The sequence below is a fragment of the Lonchura striata genome, chromosome 3 (genome assembly GCF_050655825.1).
Source record: "Lonchura striata isolate lonStrDom1 chromosome 3, ASM5065582v1, whole genome shotgun sequence".
Classification (NCBI taxonomy): Eukaryota; Metazoa; Chordata; class Aves; order Passeriformes; family Estrildidae; genus Lonchura; species Lonchura striata.
Window position 1 is genome coordinate 45084404 of NC_140705.1, and position 20772 is coordinate 45105175.

A 20772-nucleotide genomic window follows, 5' to 3' on the forward strand; every position below is an offset into this window, starting at 1 on the left:
TTAAGCAATACACAATTGCTCTGAGAAAGAAACAAACACCCAGTTCTGAATGCAGATGCAGAGTGAGTCTCATAAACTAAGATTTTGGTTTGCTCTCTCAGTATAAAAACCACAACCTTTTTAACTGTACAATATTTTCCACCTTTAAGCTAAATATGTTTCAATATGAACAGAATAACATTTCTGTACTAGAACAATCAGGCACTTACAGCATGCTAGAGAATTTCCTTTGATTTGATTTTCCTTTGGGTCCTAAATCAAAAGGTTTACCAACCTAATTTTTCAATCAATACAAATTTTAGATCAAGGCAGTGTATTTTAAACAATAAAGTAGCCTGCATTCCCTATGATGTGCAAAGAATTAACATTTGATCCACATTTCTTTATTAATTGCTTGCATAACAACTATAATTATTTAACAGCTTTTTAAGGAACACTCACAGTTAACTTACAATTAATTTGATAAAATTTGGTGAAGAACTGTTTTAGCCAACTGCAGTATCTACCGTGAGTATAATTTGGAAAAAATGCCATATTTACTTTCTGTATTTATGTCAAGATTTTTCATATATTGCATTGATACTTTTTACATGCACAAAGGTACACGTTTATCAGGTTACTTTTGCCAAGTTACAAGGTGCCTAGAAAATCGGCAGCATCTTAATAATTTCCATTCTGCAAAAAATCTCAATGCAGCCCAAACCCAAACATCTCCCTATCTATTAAAAAAGTCTGAAACAATCTTATGCTACAACAAGATACGTAAGGGAAAATACATCCTCTGTTTGTACATCAGTTTTGCAATAAAATTTTAAATTAGGATTAATTTCTCATTAATTCTAATAGGATTAACATCCCTGTCTTCAAAAGTATTTGCATAGTCAGGAATCTGGAATGTACCACTGTTAAACTGTTTCAATTTTGGTGCCATAGCTCATCATTATTCTTACTGCAATGCCAATGATTTTTTATCACTGTCAGCACCAGTTTTGCAGCACTAGAGGAATACCCTGACCTCTTGTTAGATGTATCTGCCCATGAGAAAGTCAAACACAATTCCTTGCTGAGATAAATAAGGCCAAATGGCCCCATTGTCCATTGGAACCATAACTAGAGCTAACTATAAAAAGGCAATTCTAATTCAACAGAGTATTTTTGCTTCAAAAGAAATCAATTTGAAAAGCCTCCATTGAACTTCCTCAGAAAAAAATACAAACTTTGTTTAAAAGATACTAAAATAACATATTATTTTCACCTTTGCAATATATTGAATTTGTCAAGCTGCAGAAAACTAGGCTGCTTAAGAAGTCTAAATGTGACTAGAGCTGGAGTGATTTATAAATGTACCATCTGCAGCATACTTGGAAGGTTGCTTCAAAGTGAAAAATCTGTATATTGTGGATTCACATCAGTCCAGCTGACAAGCTGCTTTTTTGATGAGAATTTAATTTTTGCAGAGATTTAATGTGTCAGAAAGTCATTAAAATGAATGTTTTAAACCAGAGTCAGTCAGAACAAATTTCTTCTTTCAGCTCAGAGTTCAGTAAACTCTTTTTGACATGGCCCTCAAATTCAAAGGATTTGTATATATATGTAAAAAAAGTGAATTTTACTATGATATTCCCTTCACTGCATATTCTTTTAGTTCATATTTAATGCACAGCAATCATAAAAACTTCTGCAACTTTTTCAAGTCAAAGTGACAGCAACTGCTTCAGTTAAATAACATAAAGCATGTAAGACAGCTTCAAAGACCACAGAACAGCTTACTCACCTGATTCTTCTGATTGTTCTTCTGATCCCAATCTATTTTTCACTGCTGCTATAGCCTTTTCTACTGCATCCTTTTGCAATTCCTCAGTGTTTTTTTCTCTTGATTCTTTATATTGTTGAACGAGTTTGTCCATATCAAGAACCTAGTGGAATGATTTGAAAAAATACAAATATCACAGAAGCCAAATATATTATCTGATCCAACTTCTATAAAATAAAACAATTTTAGAAAAGCTCTGCAGATTTCAGAAAAATTTACATGTAATGCAAGTGCAGGATTGTTTTTTTTTTAAAAAGAAATGATTTTAAATTTGCATTTATATTTAATTATCTTAGATACAGAAGTTATTAATATATTTTAATACTAAGAAAACTGCAACGTAAGACGGTATATAAAAGTATTCTTGATCTGTAGCTACTTTTATTAAAAAAATGAATTTCACTAAAATCCTGTTTCCTTTGTAATCCCTATTTTGTAATGTGAATGATAGTAACATGACAAGAATGTGCTGATTGCCAAGCCCCAGCTGATACTCTGCTACCTAAGACATTTATGAACCTACCTTTCCTTTATAATTGTTTGCAATTAGATTACAAATAGTAGTTCTTCCAGAGAATGGAGGACCAAATACGAATACTTTACAAGGAGAAACTGGCATTGGAGGTAAGAGGTAAGGCCGTGGATTCAGCATAAATTTTTTCAATGCCTCTTGGCATGACAGTACGTACATTTTACCTAGAAAACTTAAAACAGAAGAGAAGCTAGTAGATATAGACATCTCATAATATAGATATGAATATTAACAGTGTCAAATGACACTAACCTGACAGCAAACTCTGGGTCTCCAATTACAATGTCCCCTTCTTTTAGAGCCACGGGACACACTTGTCCCCACCTGCTCCTACGCCATCGGTATCTGGGTGCTATCAGCTTGTAAGATGACAGAGCCCGGAAAAGTTCATCCTGTTTATTAAAACAGCAATAATTGCAAGTGTAATTTTTGTCTGAAGCTACATATATGCCTTTTGATGGAAAATAAGCAAACTTAAAAAGAAAAACCACATTATGTTTTTTTAAACATTTAAATAAAAATTATTTATTTCAGAATTGTAGGACAATTTAAAAGAGAAATTACTTCATTTTTCAGGTCTGTTTAAAATAAATAGTACTTAAAATAGTTCCTGTATGCTTTACTTATTATTTTAGATGTTTAAAATTATAGAGCCATTTATTGAAGACAACAGAAAACGGCTAAGATTTCCTCTAAAGGGTTTGAAAAAAGGACCATTATCTGCATCAGGGAATAGCAATATTAAAATATCTATTTCAGCCATGCAGAAATATGATAGGAATAAGTTTAATAGCCTTTTTACAGAATGTGAATAGTGAGGGAATCCTGAAGTCATGGTGACACTAAATTCAGAATAGTATGGACAAGTGCTGGCTGTGAGGAGCTGCAGAAGAACTTTAAGAACGAACAAAAGCAGGCATTAAAATAGCAGTTTTACACAGAAAGTTATGTGTTTTCACTGACTGTGACTACTCAGAAATAGATCCCTCTGTGAAAGCATTTTTTCAATGCCCAAGAGCAGTCAGAAAACCAACTTGAATGTTAGGAACACTGAGCACAGAGAGAATAGATGATAAAGGTTTAAGTTTAAATTGTTTAAATATTGCCCTTGTCTTTACTGCAATGGGCCTTCTGCTGCCCTAATTTCAGAAAGGACACAGCAAAATCAGATAAGTTTCAGAAAAAGGTAGTATAACTGATTCATCCCATAACAAGCTTGTTGTGTAAGAAGGAATAAAATTATACAGACTGGAATTCTTCAGTATAGCTATGTAAGAGCAGGATAGAAATCTGAAATAATGAGTTATTAAAGGGCAGATGTAAAGAACCAAACTATTCACTGACTTTTGCATACTGGAGGACACTGAGCTAAAAGGTTCGACACAAAGGGAAGCAATTCTGTGCATAATGTTCAGTTACAATGCAGAACTCTTTGCCCTGAATACTAAAACTAAACAAACTAAAACTAAAACAAACTAACTAACTAAATAATAAATACAGATGACCTCTGACACAGAAAGTCTTTCACTTGTGAATTTGTTAAGAACTGAGAAAATAGAAAAGTGAAGGGAGAGGTATTTCTCTGAAAATGTGGGGTCTCCCCATTACACTTCAATCCATATATTCAAAGTTTTGTTTCAGAAATAGGAAAGATGATTGCAACTAAATATAGGTGATGACGTTAATGCAAAAGTTCTGGTTTTCAGGTTTATTTTGAAGGGACACAAATTATAATTGCTACGATTCAGCAAAATTCAGCAGTTTCTAATGAATTACAAGAAAATAGGACTAATGTAATTTCAGTTAGGCAGAATGTTGCTATATTTGGATTAGCATGTTGATTCTTATTCAGGAAAAGATAAGAGTCAGTTGCTGAGATTGTTATCCTTTGACTAAAGTTTCTTTATTTCTTTGGAAGGAATTAATTTTTCCTCTATTACTAAAACAAACATTTTGCTCGAAGTTTTATTATAATCAATACTTGTTTTTTTGGAAATGACAGGTTTTTTATTTTCATACTTTTTAAGTGGATTTCAGTCCCAGAATGGCCTTAAATTCTCATTTCTGAAAGGTCAATGCTTACAAATGCTCTTACTGCATGGTAAAACAAACTGTTTCACTGTTGTGAAACAAAGATGCTCTAATATAAAGCTTACAGCAGAAAAGTCATTCTAGTTATTACAAACAGTCACACTTTAGAAAAGCACAATTACATTTTGCTTTCCCTCCAGCGTTTCTTCTTCTCCTTGTTCACTTTGGAGTCTGATTACAGGAGCTGCATTTTGAACTTCCATAGACTCAAGTCGGCCTACCACTGTCTGAAAAGAAAATAAGTCTTGATTTAGTGCCAGTGTGGGAATAGGAAAAACAGAAGCTTCCACAGACACTGAAGGATTTGATCTGCAGCCTTAGAAGAAGCTAAGATTGATGTAAAAATACAATACACAGATATTAAGCAGAAAAATCATAAAATTCTATTTCTATAGTTGTAGGTGAGGATATTCTTTAAGTAAGTGAGAAACTGTACTGGAAAGATGGTGAAGGGTTTTTAATGTAAGGGTGTTGTTGTATAGAGTAGAAATTATAATAGAAGCATATATGTGCCTGTGAGTTAGAAGTCCATTGGATAAAAGTATCTGCAGTGCAGTAGAAGTAAGTAAAGGTGATAGGTTAGAAAAGCAAAATAAATTCTGTGGCAATTGTCTATTGGTTTAGAAAGCTATATATTGCCTTGTAATGAAGAAACTTGTGACTACTCTTGAGCTATAGCTGAAAGCTTGCTCCTTTAAAATCTCATGGCTTCTGAGATTAATGTTTACCGAGTAATAAATCATTCTTAGCTTGAAAATAGTCCCATCCTCTCATCTCTAGCAATGACAATGATAAATCAAAACTGCTTTTGTCTTCAGAAGGGACCCTAAAATCTATTTAAAATTGTAACTTATTATTTATGTAATGGCTACATAAACACCAAGGCCCAGTTTCTAAGTCAGACTCCATGCTAGTTATTGAGCTGAGTTTTAAGAAGCTATTTGGTAGATACAGGCAGCCCAAAAGGCCAAATCACAGCCTTTCTGTCTCCTCATTATGCTGTGAATCCCAAGCCTACTAAAGGACAAGATGATGAAGGTTCTCTCAAGGCAGGGCAAGTACCCAGAGGACCTCCAATTGGAAAAAGAGGCAAATCTCTTTGGGAAATCAGGTTATATACATTCATAAGCAATACAACTTTGCATAGTTTATTTTGAAAGGTATTTAAACCAAATGTCTACCAATGAGAATCAGATTCTATTAAGTTTATTTGAAGTGTTTCCTGAATGTAATATTGATTGAATGCAAGTATTCTTAAAAGAAAAAAGCAAATTCTGTCATGTTTGGGCTAGTTTTATTATAGGCCTTTGCCTTACTTGTAGGTAAAATTGTTGGAATCATAACATAACTTGATTGCATTTACTATAACTTTTGTGTTGTAATGTTCACAAATGGATCATAAATGAGGAAATTGTATGTTCTAATACTGCAAAATTACTGGGGTTTTCTCATAGGACCATTCTTCGTAGAGTTAATACACTGAAATAATTAACTTACAGAATTATAATAATACAATTTATTTCAAACAGAGGAGAAAATGCAGGAGAAGTTCACTTCCTACCTTGTCAAAAACAATCTCCTACCTAATTTTCAACCCCATACTCTAGGTTCTGATTTGAAACAACTTTTAGTTGTGAGGCAGAAGATAAAATTATTTATCTTCAAAATTTACCATTTTAAGTTTTTTAAAAGGGAGAACAAGTTGCTCTGTTACAAGATAAAAATCTAGACACAAGCACTCAGCAGAATTCTTACAAGAATCAAGGGCCTTCTATTACATTGCAAAACAATATCAAATTAATAAAAATTATATTCCATTATAAAAAATATATTTTAGACACAAGTATCAAATAAACCATTTTTTTAAATATATCATACCAAAAATTTTTAATTTCTCATTATATTTTACATTAATATGGATCAGGAAAAGCACTGAAACCAGATGGCCATAATACAAAAGTTTGTAGTTTGCCTGAAAATATTCTCATGTAACATATTTGCAAGCCTGGGAGCAAAGCAGTGAATTTTACAACTAAGAGAGGAAGGAAAGCAAGTATTTCAAAAGCCATGTTTTCTAATTAATGAAAATGCATTCTAGTAAATGAATGCATTTTAAACACAACTTAAAATTTTACCAACAGGAAAACAATCCACTGAACTGAGAAATTATTTTCTAGTGGAGGTTAACTTAGCTGGTGCATAGTTTACTTACCTCCAAGACATTATCTGGTTGCTGACTTCCATCCACTTCAATAAGATATCGACAATCCTGGTAAGCCAGCAATCCCTATTAAAGAACATGACAGTCAATTGAGTATAGTTAATCAGATAAAGACACTGAGGCTCATTCTCTTCCTATACATATCAAAGCTTGGACTCCCGGGAACTTCAGCAAAATCAAGATTCATTGCATTAATGGTTTGTTTATAAAATCTTCTGGAGATTAACTTTTATTTGATGACAGATAAATACAGAGATAATTCCAAAACTGCAGTTACAATGGGTTTAGATGTCTTAGCTCAAATGCAAGAGGGCTAAAAAAATATCAAGATAGAGTAACATTTTGTGTATGAATTCAACTTTTAATTGTCTAACTACCTTAATTCTTTGCTGGAAAATGAAGACAATCTCAATTAATACATTTCTCAGAAATGCCAGTCATGAGTCCAATGTTTTAATTCTAGTCCTGACTCCCAATTCCTTTAAAATTTGGACCATATATTTTACTTTTCTCGTTTTAAATTTTCACACTACAAATAATGTCTTAGACTAAAAAAACTAGACCATGTTGGCTGTTAATGCCTCTCTCTGAGGACTGAGAACACTCACACCATTCCTGACAAATGCTGGTCTAACCTCAAGCCTAAAAAAGCCTATTGAAGGTGACTTTACATCTTTGCAGGTAATCTGTTCCAGTTCTTCACTGCATTTATGGTCAGAGCTCATTTCCTGGCTCATTTCAGCTAGTCTGTCTTCTACACTGTAAATTAAATCATCTGCTCTATCTTTGGTTGAAATAGATAATAACTAATTAATTCTTTCTAATACTCCTGTAAAGAGAGGATAATAGTTGGTATTTATATACAGTGGTCTTACAGTTTTATTAGTACATTCATAGTATTTGAGTTTAAACAATAGCATCGCATTTATTGACTTAGTTTTGACTAACTAAATCCCCACAAATTGTCTGAAGTACTGAGGTCTAGCCTATTATTTCACATGTTGTAGTTGTTCATTAGTTTTCCTTCCTCACTGCAGTATTTATTTAATCCCAACAATTTATGAGGACATCAAAGTGTGTTCTCCAAAGTTCATTCTACCTATCTTCCTATTAGTGCAAACTGCACACCTTATAAGTTTTTTGTTTCAATTTCAGTTTCATAATCTCAATCTCTGCCTGGGCCAATTGATAAAACCTTATATTCTTTTAATGTATTAGTGGACCACAAAGCATCTTAACCAATTTATTCATTGCTAGTGAATCCTAAATGAACCCTACCAACTAGTGGAATGTGTTGAAACTGTTGAAGGTGTGGTATACGACCTAAAGTAATTTAATCTAAACAACTTTCCATTAGCTCACTTATAAGAAATCCATGTGAGATTATGTAATGATTAAAGATACCATATTTTTTGTTTTCCCCTTCACAGCAGTAACAAGTTTGTTACTCTAGCAAAGACCATTACACCACTTCGACACAATTTTATCTATAGGTTTAACTAATCCATAGGGAAATTGAAAGGTATAAACAGTAACTGTCAAATGGGCATTAAACATGCAGGATTTCTCAATTGCTTGTACTAAGAGATTAAAAACAAAAAAGAAAAAAAAAAGAACCCGAAAAAACCCAACAAAACAAAAAACATACAGTAAAAATGTATGTTTTTTTAAACTTTTCTGAACACAACAGGGAAAGAAAATGTTATAGCTTCAGAAATTAAGTAAGTGGTAAAACAAACGGGCTAATTGCTGTGTATATAAATCTGCAGGCAATGAAGCAGGTGAGAAAGAATCTATCAGAGTGGAAGACAATGGATGCAGATTACTTATGGGATTGCATTCTAGAAAGGACTCTGGTAACAGCAATGAAAAAATGGAGCCCTCAAACATCTCACTTACTAGCATTTGTGGTGGCAGGTATGGTTTCACTTTCAAAAGTCAAAGCTGACAACTTTATCTTTACTGTATAGTAGAAACAACACCTACAGATGACAATTTTGTATCTCTGATTTAAAAACAAATTTCAGAAACTGGAGATATGTTGTAGCATGACCACATCAATACAACAAATCTCAAAATAATAAAAAAAAAACAATGAAAACTGTGCAAGATATTTTTAAAATGTTTTGTTGTGCATAATCATATTACTTTGCTTTTTCTTACTTCTAAAGGAGGAAGCATTATATCCTTGTATATTCCAATTCTTTTCTCTGCATTTTCAAGAAAATCTTCAGGTCGCTGCACTAATTGATGAAAAGATTCTAATTTCTTATGTGGACTTTCTCCAGTCTGCAAAACAAAATTTCAAGACAGAGAAATAATGTATTAAAATAATTTTTGTCTTCACTCAAATTTAAATAAAGTAGCTTTGGATAGTATTGCAATGAGTATTACTCCAGTGACTGCTGATGACTGCTGACCACGATCCTATTCTGATGAAGTGTAATTTCTATGAATGGAGAGCAGTGTGCCTAGAACTTGCGTTGGTAAGTTTCTGGCCCCTATTATAAAAATTTGACCTGCATTCAAATTTATTACTTTCATGGAAAAAAAGAAAATCCATTTGTAATAGTCTAACATTAAAACCAGAAAACAAATTAGTGTCCTGCAAGTATTAGCAAAAAGTTGCTACAATAAGCAAAAATTAAGAACTCTTTTGTTTGTCTAGATGAAAAATAGGCAGTGTAGAGCCACCCTTCTCCTTCTGATACGCACTTTTAACTTTTGGTAAGAAACAGATCAGTGACTTTTGAGTCAAAGACTGAGTCCAGGTTAAGCTATACAATGATCAACATTTGTTGTCATTTAAACCTACTGTTTAGGTGTTACCCCACATCTCTTAAAGCTGGGCAGAAATGGAATTAAGATTAAATTTGAGCAAAATAAATTCATAACATAGTCCAGTGATATTTTAGATCAGAATTTTTTCTGCTTTGTCTAAAGTACATTGCACTATTTTGCACTGTTTACAAAATAGCAATATTTACCTCTGCTTCTTCTCCTTCTTCATCCTGCCCTTCACCTTCTTCATAGTTTTCTTCATCCTGAGCTTTCTCTTTCTTACGCTTGTCAGTAACTTTAGGATCCCACTGGCTCCTCTGATATATCACCCCTGAATCAGGGTTTTGCCTTTGTCCTGATATTCTTTGGCATAACTCATAATCTGGACACTAGCAAGGAAAAATTAAAGAGAAAATGTGTTTATTGTTCTGCTATAACATCTTTTTCTTGGAGAGACAAAATTTCTCTAAATTGGTCTACTAATAACAATATTTCATTATTGCCACAGTTATCTAGAATCTCCCTTCTTGCTTTGTTTTTGATCTAATGAAAATAGTTACAATTCTAACATATCTGTGAAAAAGCTTCAATCCACTGAAATCAAAAGCAAAGTTATGTCTTTGACTTTGGGGCAAGGATTTTAAATGCATGTAGTTTCAGTCCTTTTCCTGGAGGAGACAGTGTGACTACCTCAAGTCAAGAATTTTTCTTTCTGGTTTATTTAGTATCACTGTTCTATTCGTATTGTTGCATGTGTATCTATACAACACATATGCTCAGCAACGGGGATTTCTCACTACATAGCATTAAAACAAAGAATGACTTTCTGAAAAAGTCAAATCTTCCTGAAAAGCAGGACAAAAATATGTTTGGTGATGTTTTAGGATCTTTCTGAGACCACAGAAAAAAGGTTTGAAGTAGGCATTCACCAACTTACATTTTGCATGTTCAAGCAAATGAAATCTTAAAAGTATAGGACTAAAACAAATACTGAGTTAAATCTGCAAAGTGATAGAGCAGGTCCATACCCAGAGGCTTAGCATCTGACAAAAGACACAGATATGCCAACTAGAATCAAAATCCCAATGAGCATGCAGCACACCACCAGAGGCTGACTATTCAGAGCTGTCTCAGCAGCCCATTCTGCACATTCAAAGTAGAAGACAAAAATAATCTAGTTGATTATAAATAAAACGTTGCTAGAGGAAGGGCCTGAAAGTGTGTTCATGACATACAGTTATTTTGTTGGATGGAGTCTGGCACAATTCAGTGTGGGCCAGCTAGAATCCTCCCCAGTGAACAGCAGGGCACAATCTGGAGAATGGCACAGGCCTTGGGCATTTCCCTGTGGACAGTTTGGGCACTGCCACCCCATTCTGACTAACAAGACAGCTTAACAGTGTTTGGCCAAAGCAGTTAGCCTGATGTCTGAAGAGTCCCTCTTGCTTGTTTTGTTTACTAACATGGATGTAGCAAGGAAGTCCATTCTTCTAAGTCACATTGAGAAAGTCCTCTAAATCCCACATTAGCAATGGTTTATGTTTCTCTGGTTATATCAGAGTCACTTTTGTAAAATATCTGGTATGTCACATCACTGCTCATGAAGAAATTGAGATTTGTAAACAAGATGAATTAATAATGAGACAGTTTCACAATTAGTGACTGAAAATAAAACTATTTACTTTCTAACTTCCACATGTGAGAAGCTTCTTCCTGCATTACACAAATGGCAGATGTACATGTGTCCAAAATCCCATAGTAATTAAAAGTTTCTCTTTCTTGAAAACCTGTATCTTCTAATTGGTGAAGGTGCAAAAACTGTAACTGCTGCTGAAGTTTTAGGACATGCTAATTATTTTAACTCAGCAATGCTTATAATGGAACAAACCAGTGAAACTCTATTTCAATATAAAAGAGAAGAATTTATCATCCCTCAATAAATTCTATACTCAAGTATACAGAGGAAAATATTACATTTAGCATGCATAGCATTTGAGTCCACTAATAATTAGGAAAACTACTAGGAAGTTATTGAAGATGACATTACCTTGATGTTAATCAGGAAATCTGGTTTTAATTTTAGATTAATTATTTTCTCTATTTGTTGTGGAACAGTCATGTATTCCTCTGAGAGAGAAGGAAATCCAGTAAGAACATAACCTGCCAAATACATTTAATTGAACATATTTTCAGAGGGTTTGTAAATTATAGAGCTATTTATACTCATCTTCTTTAAACAATACATATAGTGGTACAATTTTAAACCATGTATGTGACACAACACTGCTAAAAAAAATGTGCACCCATGTTTGCTACAAATGAAATACAGACAAAAGCAGTGTTTCAGCTTTATAGAGTACTCTCAACATCTGTTAACTCAAAAACATGTAGACATTAAAGACTATATTCACACTACCTGCTTTATGTGCCTAGCTCATATTTTAGTGTCTAAAAAGTAACAAGCTTTCAGTGACCAGTTTTGCCACTAAAAGTCTTTATAAAAGACACTGTAAAGAGTAGCCACTGTATGATTTAAAGAATTTAAACTAGGAGTCTACGTTTTTTACACAACCTTTAAATTTTTGGCTTCTAATGAAGGGAGTCTGAACCACTCTCCTGCCTCTCAAACAGAGGCACTATGCACACAGTATGCACATGGATCATTTGATAAGCATCTGTTCACTCAGGATTCCTAGTGCTGAGTCCTGTTTGGTAAACACATGTTGGCTAGACATGACAATCAGAGTGGTAATAATATGTTTTCCTAGTAATACAGTGCTCAGCCCCATGGATGAACTTGTGGCTTCAAGCTCCTAGGGAAGTACTGTAACTACTGATGGCTGTATGCATGCAGTAAGAACTACTGAATAGAAACAAAATCAATATTCATGTGGTAGGATGAAACTAAACAAAAATCAGGTGAATGTTTTTAGCCAAATAATGAGAATATTTCCTTAGAGAAACTGTACATGCTTAGAATTTTATGTGATAACATTTAAATGCAAGTCTGGGCAGCACAAAAATGTGGCAGCAGTCTCTGCAAGAGGTGTTAGAAGACTCCTACTTCTTTGGGAAGCTACTATTCATAGAGGCAAGAGAAGAAGAGATAAGCAAGGGATAGTAAAACATATAGCCATTCCACTAGGAAATTAAAATCCTGGATTCTAAACTGTAGATACCTTTAGAGAATTCTAACTGGCAGCAAGGTGTGACGAACGTGCGCAGTCTCTGCCTATCAACACATCCCAGGTAACAACAGCTGATGTGAGGGAAATGGTAGTGTAACATGGGAACCCATTCTCTGAGAGAGCATTTACCCCCAAATCAATAATGTGAAGAGACTAAAAATCATGAAGTATACCTAAGGTAACTATCAACTAGATCAAAAAGTAACCAGGGAATTACCAAGAAGCTTTTGAGACACACTAATTGTGTGTACATTTAAAATTTTGCATTTTTCAAACACTAAAAGTAAAAATATCCAACCTTTCATACAACAGTTTCTAAAATCTTTAATGAATAATTTAGTGTGAATTGACTGATTAGTTTCTGCTTAAAACCTACTTAAGCTTCCCAAGAATTTGTTAAGATAGTAGCTGATAAACAAAAAGTTATTAGAAATACTAAAGCAAAAATTGGTTTTGGAGGTCAGTTCTACTTGGCAGGAAAAATAGTGAGGATGTTGGTTATTCTATTCCTTGCTACTTTGGGGCATGTGTAATGCAGAAAGTGTCTTGGCTACAAGAACCAAACTTTACTCAACTTTACAGTTGTGTTTAGAGTTTCCAGGACTTCTGTGCTCCTCTGTAATACAAACACCTTCAGACTAACTCAAGGAGGGGAACTCCAGTAACACAGAAGCCTCTTCATGCCTTTACAAAGTCCTCACATATGTATTAAGAGACTGGCATTTCTGCTGCTACCTCTCCAAGCAGTTTTTTGTGTCCTTTTAAAAAAATTTCTTCGCCGTTCTCTTTTCAGAGCAGTAGAAACTAACACTGACACTACACCTGTCTCTCTCCTATAGTAGAAATTTCAAATATAAGTGAAAACAAGAAAAAGAAACTACATTTTCTTTTTACTTCCTTTCCTCTTGGCAGTACATTTGTTTTCTCATCAGGGAAGCAGATTCAGACACTAGCAAGATCTGCAGCACTCATTGTGACAGCCTCAATTAACAAAATCTTTCCTCAAATAGAAGAATTATAGCTACTACCATTACTATTCTCATCCATCCTACTCTGTGTGACAAAATGCAAAGGGAATAAACAATTTGGAAAGAGAAAAAAAAAAGCCTTAATACTTTGCATTTTCAGTTATTTGTTTTCCTTCTTTTTCATTAATTAAAATGCTTAAAATGTTTTTGCCGGTGGATTTTTGTTATGTTGTTGTTATAGAAGTATTGAAGAATAAAATACCTATATTTTAAATCCTAAGCTTCTTCTGAACAGATAATATTGTCAAATTAAGAGTCATATCAACACGTAAAATTTCGGAAAAATTATTTTCTCAAAATCTACACAACACAGGACCAGTATGACACTTCCTGTTCACCCATACTGGTAAATTAATCCCTAAACACACTTTCAGTTTATTGATATTCCATAACCTGAAGAGCATGAGAAAAAGTTAGAATTATATTTGAGAACCAATAGATGTAAAATGGATGTAAAATTACAGGTAGTACACTCTAAGAAGTTTAGGCTATAAATACACTTACCATAATGAGCAACTTCTGGTGACTCATTAATCATCTGCAGAATCATTTTTGTCACCAGTTCCTCAGGAATACTTTGACCTTGACAAAGCAATTTTTGACACTAGGGTAAAATGCAAAACATAGTATTTTATAGTAAGTGTTTGTCAAAAATTTGACAAAACTTACTAGAAGATTAGACCTTTACCTTAAGTCCATATCCTGTTCTTTGTTGAATATTCGTTTGAATTACTTCTGAAGCTAAGGAAGCATATCAAACGTAAGAAAAATAATTAACACAAAATATTTTCTAAATCGACTTGCATCTGCATATACATATATACATATACATACACACACAGGAGGATGTATGTGTGCTCCAAGCAACCATTCAAACCATTTTTGAATGAAAAGCAATTATATTTAGGGCCATTATTATACTTTGCCCACCCAGAACCTGGTGCCTTATAACAAGGACTGGGTAGGTGTTTCTCCCTACAATTTAACCCTGCATATACTACACAGAAATACACAACAGCAGTTTTGCAGGATTATCTGAACTACTGATTTAAATTCAATCAGCTTTACTGCCTTGTAATCCAGAGATGATTATTTGAGCTCAAACACTTTTTAAATTTAAAAACCAAGATTTAGAAGAACTGTTTAGACCTACAAAAACATCTACTTAAAGAAAAATGACATCCATAAAGTTCAAAGACTGCCCTATGACTCTGTGGATAGTGACATCATACTAGAATGACCCTGGAAGTCTTTCACACTTCTGTATGAATTAAATAATCAGACATTTTATAAAAGTTTTTAAGAGTGACTTTTAAGGCTACATTTATATTACTAAAAAACTAGGCCAGGGAAAAGTCCCAAAGCCAGGTGACCCATGCCTATACAGCCCTAATCTTTCTTCTCAAAACACAGTTGCTGTTTTCCAGCTGTTCCTACTAGGAATGATGACTGTTGCTCATCCTTCCTTTCATACTATGGATAGGTGTTTGGGAGAACAATATTTGCCATGAGCCAAAATTGAGCCAGGGATTGTACTAATTAACAATACAGGCAACTGAAAGTCAGCAATCTGTGTGTACCCTGGTTCTGTTTTACGTATGAGTATTGACATATTCACTGGATAAATGAATAGAAAGCATTGTGTCATTAAAAAGTTTGCAAACACCTTTCCTATTCAGTAATGTTCTGTCTTGGATTATTTTTAACCCAGCACAGGACAGATGTTGATACAACAAAGCAAGTTCAGCAGAGGACACCAAAACCATCAGAAGAATTAACAGTCTAGGAGAGGCCAAAAGAACCGACCTTGTCCAGCCTGGAGGACACTAGACAGCTTTTACTGCTATCTAAAACTACTTATTGGGAGGTCACAAAGACAGGCCCATGGTCACCACAGAAGTGCAGTTAGGATAAGAGGCAACAGACACGAATAGGAACATAAGATATTCATATGGGGCAATTGCGAAGCAATTTTTCATCAAGAAGGCAGCCAAACATTGTGAAGTGTTTCTCTAGGAGGAGGTGGAATCCATCCTTGGAGATATTCCAGATTGAACTGAGCCCTCTCTAGCTGACCCTGCTTTGAGAGGAATGTTGGACTCAAGTCATCTTTGGAGGTCCTTTCTGTATGAAATTTTTCATGTTTATGTGTGCTGAATTTCTTTGTTTCTTCCTTTTTTGATGTAGAAAATGAAAAAAATTTGCTAGCATAAGTAAAAGTGTGTACACATGTGTGCATTCACTAGCTAAAACAAGATTAAAAGAAATATCATTAACAAAACAAGAAAGGAGTAATTCCCTGAATTAGAAATAAGGCTTAAAACCACAGTAACTAATATTTAGATTTGTTGCTAAGAAAAGCTTTCTAATGGCAGATTGTTACTGAGATAGACTGCCTAGAATTTTTTTTTAAACTAATTTGATGAACATTTGTCAGTACTGATTTAAATACATTCAAACAGAGTAGACTGGCTCAAGAACATTCCCGAAGTCCCTTCTGATTTTGGCCTGATGTATGTTTTGGACCAGGTATTAATTTTTGTTTGTTGTTATACAATACTATGGTATAAAAATTCTATATATACCTAAGTCAAAAAGCACTTTATTAAAAGTGATTTTTACCATGTTACAGTTCTAAATCTTTAAAAGAAGTAAAGGAATTTCATTTGATAAATAACTCTGTTTCCTGGAGTATATCCGCTCGTATTGGACACAGCACAAACAGAAAGGAAAGAGCCTCCTATTTTTTAACAGTCTGCACTCTTTGGAGTTGAATGTGAAAAAGAAGGGTCACATGAACCCCCAACAGGATTGGGAATAGAATTTATGATTTAAAAAAAAACCCACAGTGATTTTCCTACACCTTTCAATAACTAAAAGACCATGATCAGTAATTTTATTTCTGGTAAAATGCTAACTTGGTCCTTATCAGAAGTGTTTGCTGCAATCAGAAACATGCCCTTCGAATTACAGGGAACAGCGAGGGTATTCTAAACCAAAAGCTATTGTAAAGCCAAAGCAATGTTCCAAATATAGCATATGTTTACCTTCTATGAAAATGCAGTTCCATCTCTGTGCTAGTTTGCTAGCTAATGTTTTCTTTCCAGAACCCTTAAAATGAAAATTACACTTTTAAAATAAAAAAGAACAAAACTAAACATATAACACAATGAAGAACATATTTTCACATGATAAAAACAACAAAAATCTACCATTGGACTAGGGCCTCTGAGTTATGCATTGGGCAAACACAAAAGACTCTTTTTAATACCATCCTCTACTTCATATTGCCTAGCATTGCTAATATGCTGCTATGTGTCATTATACTGAGTTTATTTCTGAGTAACTGTATCTAAAACTCAGCTATGATTTGATCACAAATTCTTAGGATAAACTCCTTAGGACTAAAATTTATTCTCTTCAGCCTCAAAGCCAACTATGATGCAAACCTAATCAACCCTTTCTGAGTAGGATACATCAGGATAATATTTTTTTACTAAAACAACAAATGCTTAAAAACTGCCCTTGTTAGTCCATAAATCTGGTTCAATACTCACAAAATCTTTATTATTTACATGAATCCAGAGGAAAACCAGCATCACTGAGAGCTTCTAAGAGTGATTAACTAAATGGGATTTTGCACAACTCACCATCTCCCACCCTTAGGATTGTGCTCTTTTTTTAGAAGGGCATATATGAAGACCTGTTTTGACTTTTTTTTTTTTTGCCCTCAATAAATTTTGTGATAGAAAATAGCAAAACCCAACCAATAAACTACATTTCCAGTTAAGAGTGTATCAACAAACACTCCAGCCTACTCATACCTTATATCCTACAGGTGTGATCAGAATAGATGTATTTGGCTTTGCTTCAATGGCACTATGTTTTTAATTTAATAGATGTATCTTAAATAGGATAGATACTCTGCACATAAGTCAGATATATAAAAGTTAATACCATGAAAATAAACTATTTCATTTCCTGCTTTCCTTTTTTGGTAAGGTCTGTACAACTTCTGTAGCTTGTTATATTGATGTTAAGCATCTACTGAAGGCAATGGTTGAGAATATGAGAATTTTTTGTGCTGCCTTCCAATGAGCATTTTATGGTGATTTGGTCTATAAAACATGAAGTCACCTTTTTCATGTAAGGTTAAAATTTTGATGTTAATTTAAAACTAAATGAGTTAGTTCACAGTAGTTTTCTGTCGAGCTGAGTGTACTCTTACAAGGGCATATACTCTTTAAGACATGTTATAATGCAAGCTTGTAAAAAAAAAAAAGAACTCCCTTCAACAAACTGAGGCAATAATGCAAATCCACATTTAGGGAGAAAAAAAAAGAAGTCTGAAAAGTTTAGGTTTACAAAACATCAAATTTTCCTAAGTTAAAGAGAACACAAATTAGTTGAGAAAAAGACAGACCTTGAATTATAGTTAAAATGTAGTACAGATCCTGTTATCAGAACACCTTGGTGGATTTTGAATGTTTCCAAATATATAGGATAGAATTTTGTCAAAGTTTTAATATTAAGATCTGTAATACCTCATTGTATGTCTCTAATCAGTACATTAACCTGAAGGCTCTTTTACACCAATTTATGTCAAGTTCATTAAAAACTAAAATATTTTAATAGTATTAGTCTGGTTTTGGCTGGGGTAGAGTTCACTTTTTCACAGTAGCTAGTGTGGGGCTGTATTTTGGATTTGTGCTGAAAAAAGTGTTGATAATACAGAGGTGTTTCTGTTACTACTGAGCAGGGCTTACAAAGAGCCAAGGCCCTTCCTGCTTTCCATTCGACCACACTGGTGAGGAAAATGAGGGTGGATAGAAGCTGGGAGGGAACACAGCTGGGACAGCTGACTCTGACAGACACACAAGGATATTCCAAAGCACATGGTGTCAAGCCCAGCATACAAAGCAGAGAAAGAGAAGGAAAGGGAAGTATTTTTGGAGTGGTAACATTTGTCCTCCCAAGTCACCATGAAGCATGATGGAGCCCTGGTTCCTGGGGATGGCTGAACATCTGTCTGCCCATAGGAAGTGGTGAAGGAATTCCTTGCTCTGCTTTACTCACGTGTATGGCTTTTGACAACTCATGCATTTTATCCCTTTTACCCTTCTGATCCTGTGTCCCACCCCACCAGGGCAAGTGAGTGGGCAAAAGGCTGTGTGGATTTTGCTTGCTGGCTGGGGTTAAGCCACCACAAAAATAAAAACGATCAATTTTGCCAGTATCAAAAGAGAAGAAACGTTTTGAGCAACCTGTAACTTTTAAGTACACTAATAACATTTTTAATCGCAATTGAATGAAGGCAAAAATTGGTCTCATTAAATGAGACCAGAATTTTAACCATCCTCTGCAGAATTTGAAGAATTGCAAAATCCAAAAAGCAGGTATTTGACCCTTTTGATAGCACTGGTAAGCTAATGTTTTGAAAGGAAGAGTAAAACTGTTAGCAGAATATCCAACAAAAACACGTCTATCAGACATCTTACTGGCTTTCCAAAAACAATTAAGCAAGTGGGCTTGGACAACAGAAAAGATTTTTCAGCTTCATCTTCATCAAAGATGTCTGCAAAGGGCTGAGCTTGTTTTTCCTCTTGTGAAGCCATGTGTTTTCTAAGGCTAGAAGGAAAGGAAGAATTTGTTATAAAGTACAGTAGTTACATGTGTGTAAAATGACCTTAAAATGGAAATGAATTACAAGGTAAATGGATTTGTAAAAAAGAAAGCTTTTATAAGAAGAAAAAACATTCACAGAACACACAAAATGCACCCATCAAAAGTGAGAAAATCCACGTATTAAAAACAAAGGACTGTTGGAACAACCCCTGAACAACCACTTCAATGTCACAGCCCCAGCAAAACCCACACACAACCATCCAACCCAGCACAGCCCCACACAACTCCCAGTCAGTTTTAAAGTAAATTTAAAAATTCAACCAAAAAAAATCTACTTCAGGATGAGAATCTGAAAAAGTTTGTCGTGAAACATCAGGCCCAAATGTTCAGACACTCTTGCATTAAACATTTTAATATTAAAAAAAGAAAAAAGCCACTACACGCCAACCAACTCCCCACTGCCCCGACAGAAAACTCACCGGCTGAGCTTTATCTGCTGCTCCCTCCCAAACCTTCACAAGGGCCAATTTCCTAAAAGCCACCACAACCAAAGCAAAGAATTAAACCACACACACACACACACACACACACAGGACGATGTCCCAGTGGCAGTCCCCCTCCCGGTGGGAGCCCCGCCGTGCGCGCCCCCGCCGCCCTGCGCGCCCCCGCTGCCCGGGCAACGGCCGCGCCCCGCCCCCCGCGGGAGGGGGAGGCAGAGGCCCCGCCTCACACCGGGGCGCGGGCGGGGCTGCGGAGCTGTTCCTGGTGCTGACCGTGCTCATCCCGCGGGGAGCGGTTCCCGGCGGGAGCAGCGAGTGCGAGTGAGCGCCGCCGCCGCCTCGCCCGCCCAGGTGCCCGGTACCGCCGCTGCCCCCGGTACCGCCGCTGCCCCCGGTACCGCCGCCGCCCCCGGTACCGCCGCCGCCCCCGGTACCGCCGCTGCCCCCGGTACCGCCGCTGCCCCCGGTACCGCCGCCGCCCCCGCTGCCGCCGCGCCCGGAGCCGCCGCTGCCGCGAGGCCGCGCGTGACGCGGCCCCGCGACGCAGGCGCGCTCTCGCGGCCCCTCGCGGGCGCGCCTGCGCGTTGGCGCGCCGGCACTTCCGGGTTCCTTCGGTGCCGGCGGTGTTTCCCCGCTCAGCCCCGGAGTGTTCCTCCCCCGGGTCCGGCTGTGCCCGGGGTGTTCCCCGGCAGCCCCCGCCGCTCTCGCCCCCGCTGCGCCTCGGGGCCGCCATGCCGGTGGCGGCCGCCGCCCCCCTGATCAGCTCCGTGCAGAAGCTGGTGCTGTACGAGACCAGGGCTGTAAGTAGCGTCCCCCCGGCCGCCGCCGTCCGGGGCTGTGGCCGCCGCGCAGCGCGGAGGGGAGGTCCCGCCCCCCGGCTGGGTTCCAGCTTGTCAAAAACTACGCCTTGCCTTTCTTTTGGTGTGTTGGGATCTAGTTCTTTTTGGTCACACTCTCAAAACATCCCAAGAACTGAGAAAAAGAAGGTTTTAA

General features: G+C 36.1%; 2 protein-coding genes across 14 annotated transcripts in view; one reads left to right on the forward strand and one right to left on the reverse strand.

Annotated features, from left to right (window-relative positions):
* Positions 1–20319, reverse strand: part of AK9 (adenylate kinase 9) — a 59181-nt gene extending 38862 nt beyond the window's left edge. For 2 of the 12 annotated variants that reach the window (XM_077782275.2, XM_085574962.1), the window contains exons 1-13: positions 19759–19977; positions 19153–19282; positions 16702–16765; positions 14343–14395; positions 14159–14258; positions 11486–11598; positions 9645–9827; positions 8821–8946; positions 6649–6723; positions 4559–4663; positions 2598–2737; positions 2337–2517; positions 1775–1916 (exon numbers count right to left, since the gene is read on the reverse strand). In XM_077782275.2, coding sequence (XP_077638401.2) covers positions 1775–1916; positions 2337–2517; positions 2598–2737; positions 4559–4663; positions 6649–6723; positions 8821–8946; positions 9645–9827; positions 11486–11598; positions 14159–14258; positions 14343–14395; positions 16702–16765; positions 19153–19269 — 1399 coding nt within the window. In that variant the 5' untranslated portion in view covers positions 19270–19282; positions 19759–19977. Of the gene's footprint in view, positions 1–1774; positions 1917–2336; positions 2518–2597; positions 2738–4558; positions 4664–6648; positions 6724–8820; positions 8947–9644; positions 9828–11485; positions 11599–14158; positions 14259–14342; positions 14396–16701; positions 16766–19152; positions 19283–19758; positions 19979–20052; positions 20180–20231 lie in introns of those variants that run through there. The other 10 variants (XM_085574959.1, XM_085574960.1, XM_031504393.3 and 7 more) reach the window with 10 other exon arrangements.
* Positions 20320–20352: 33 nt separating this feature from the next.
* Positions 20353–20772, forward strand: part of FIG4 (FIG4 phosphoinositide 5-phosphatase) — a 51612-nt gene continuing 51192 nt past the window's right edge. Inside the window, exon 1 of one of the 2 annotated variants that reach the window (XM_085574971.1) lies at positions 20353–20579. In XM_085574971.1, coding sequence (XP_085431097.1) covers positions 20511–20579 — 69 coding nt within the window. In that variant the 5' untranslated portion in view covers positions 20353–20510. The remainder of the gene's footprint in view (positions 20580–20772) is intronic. The other variant, XM_031504394.3, reaches the window with a different exon arrangement.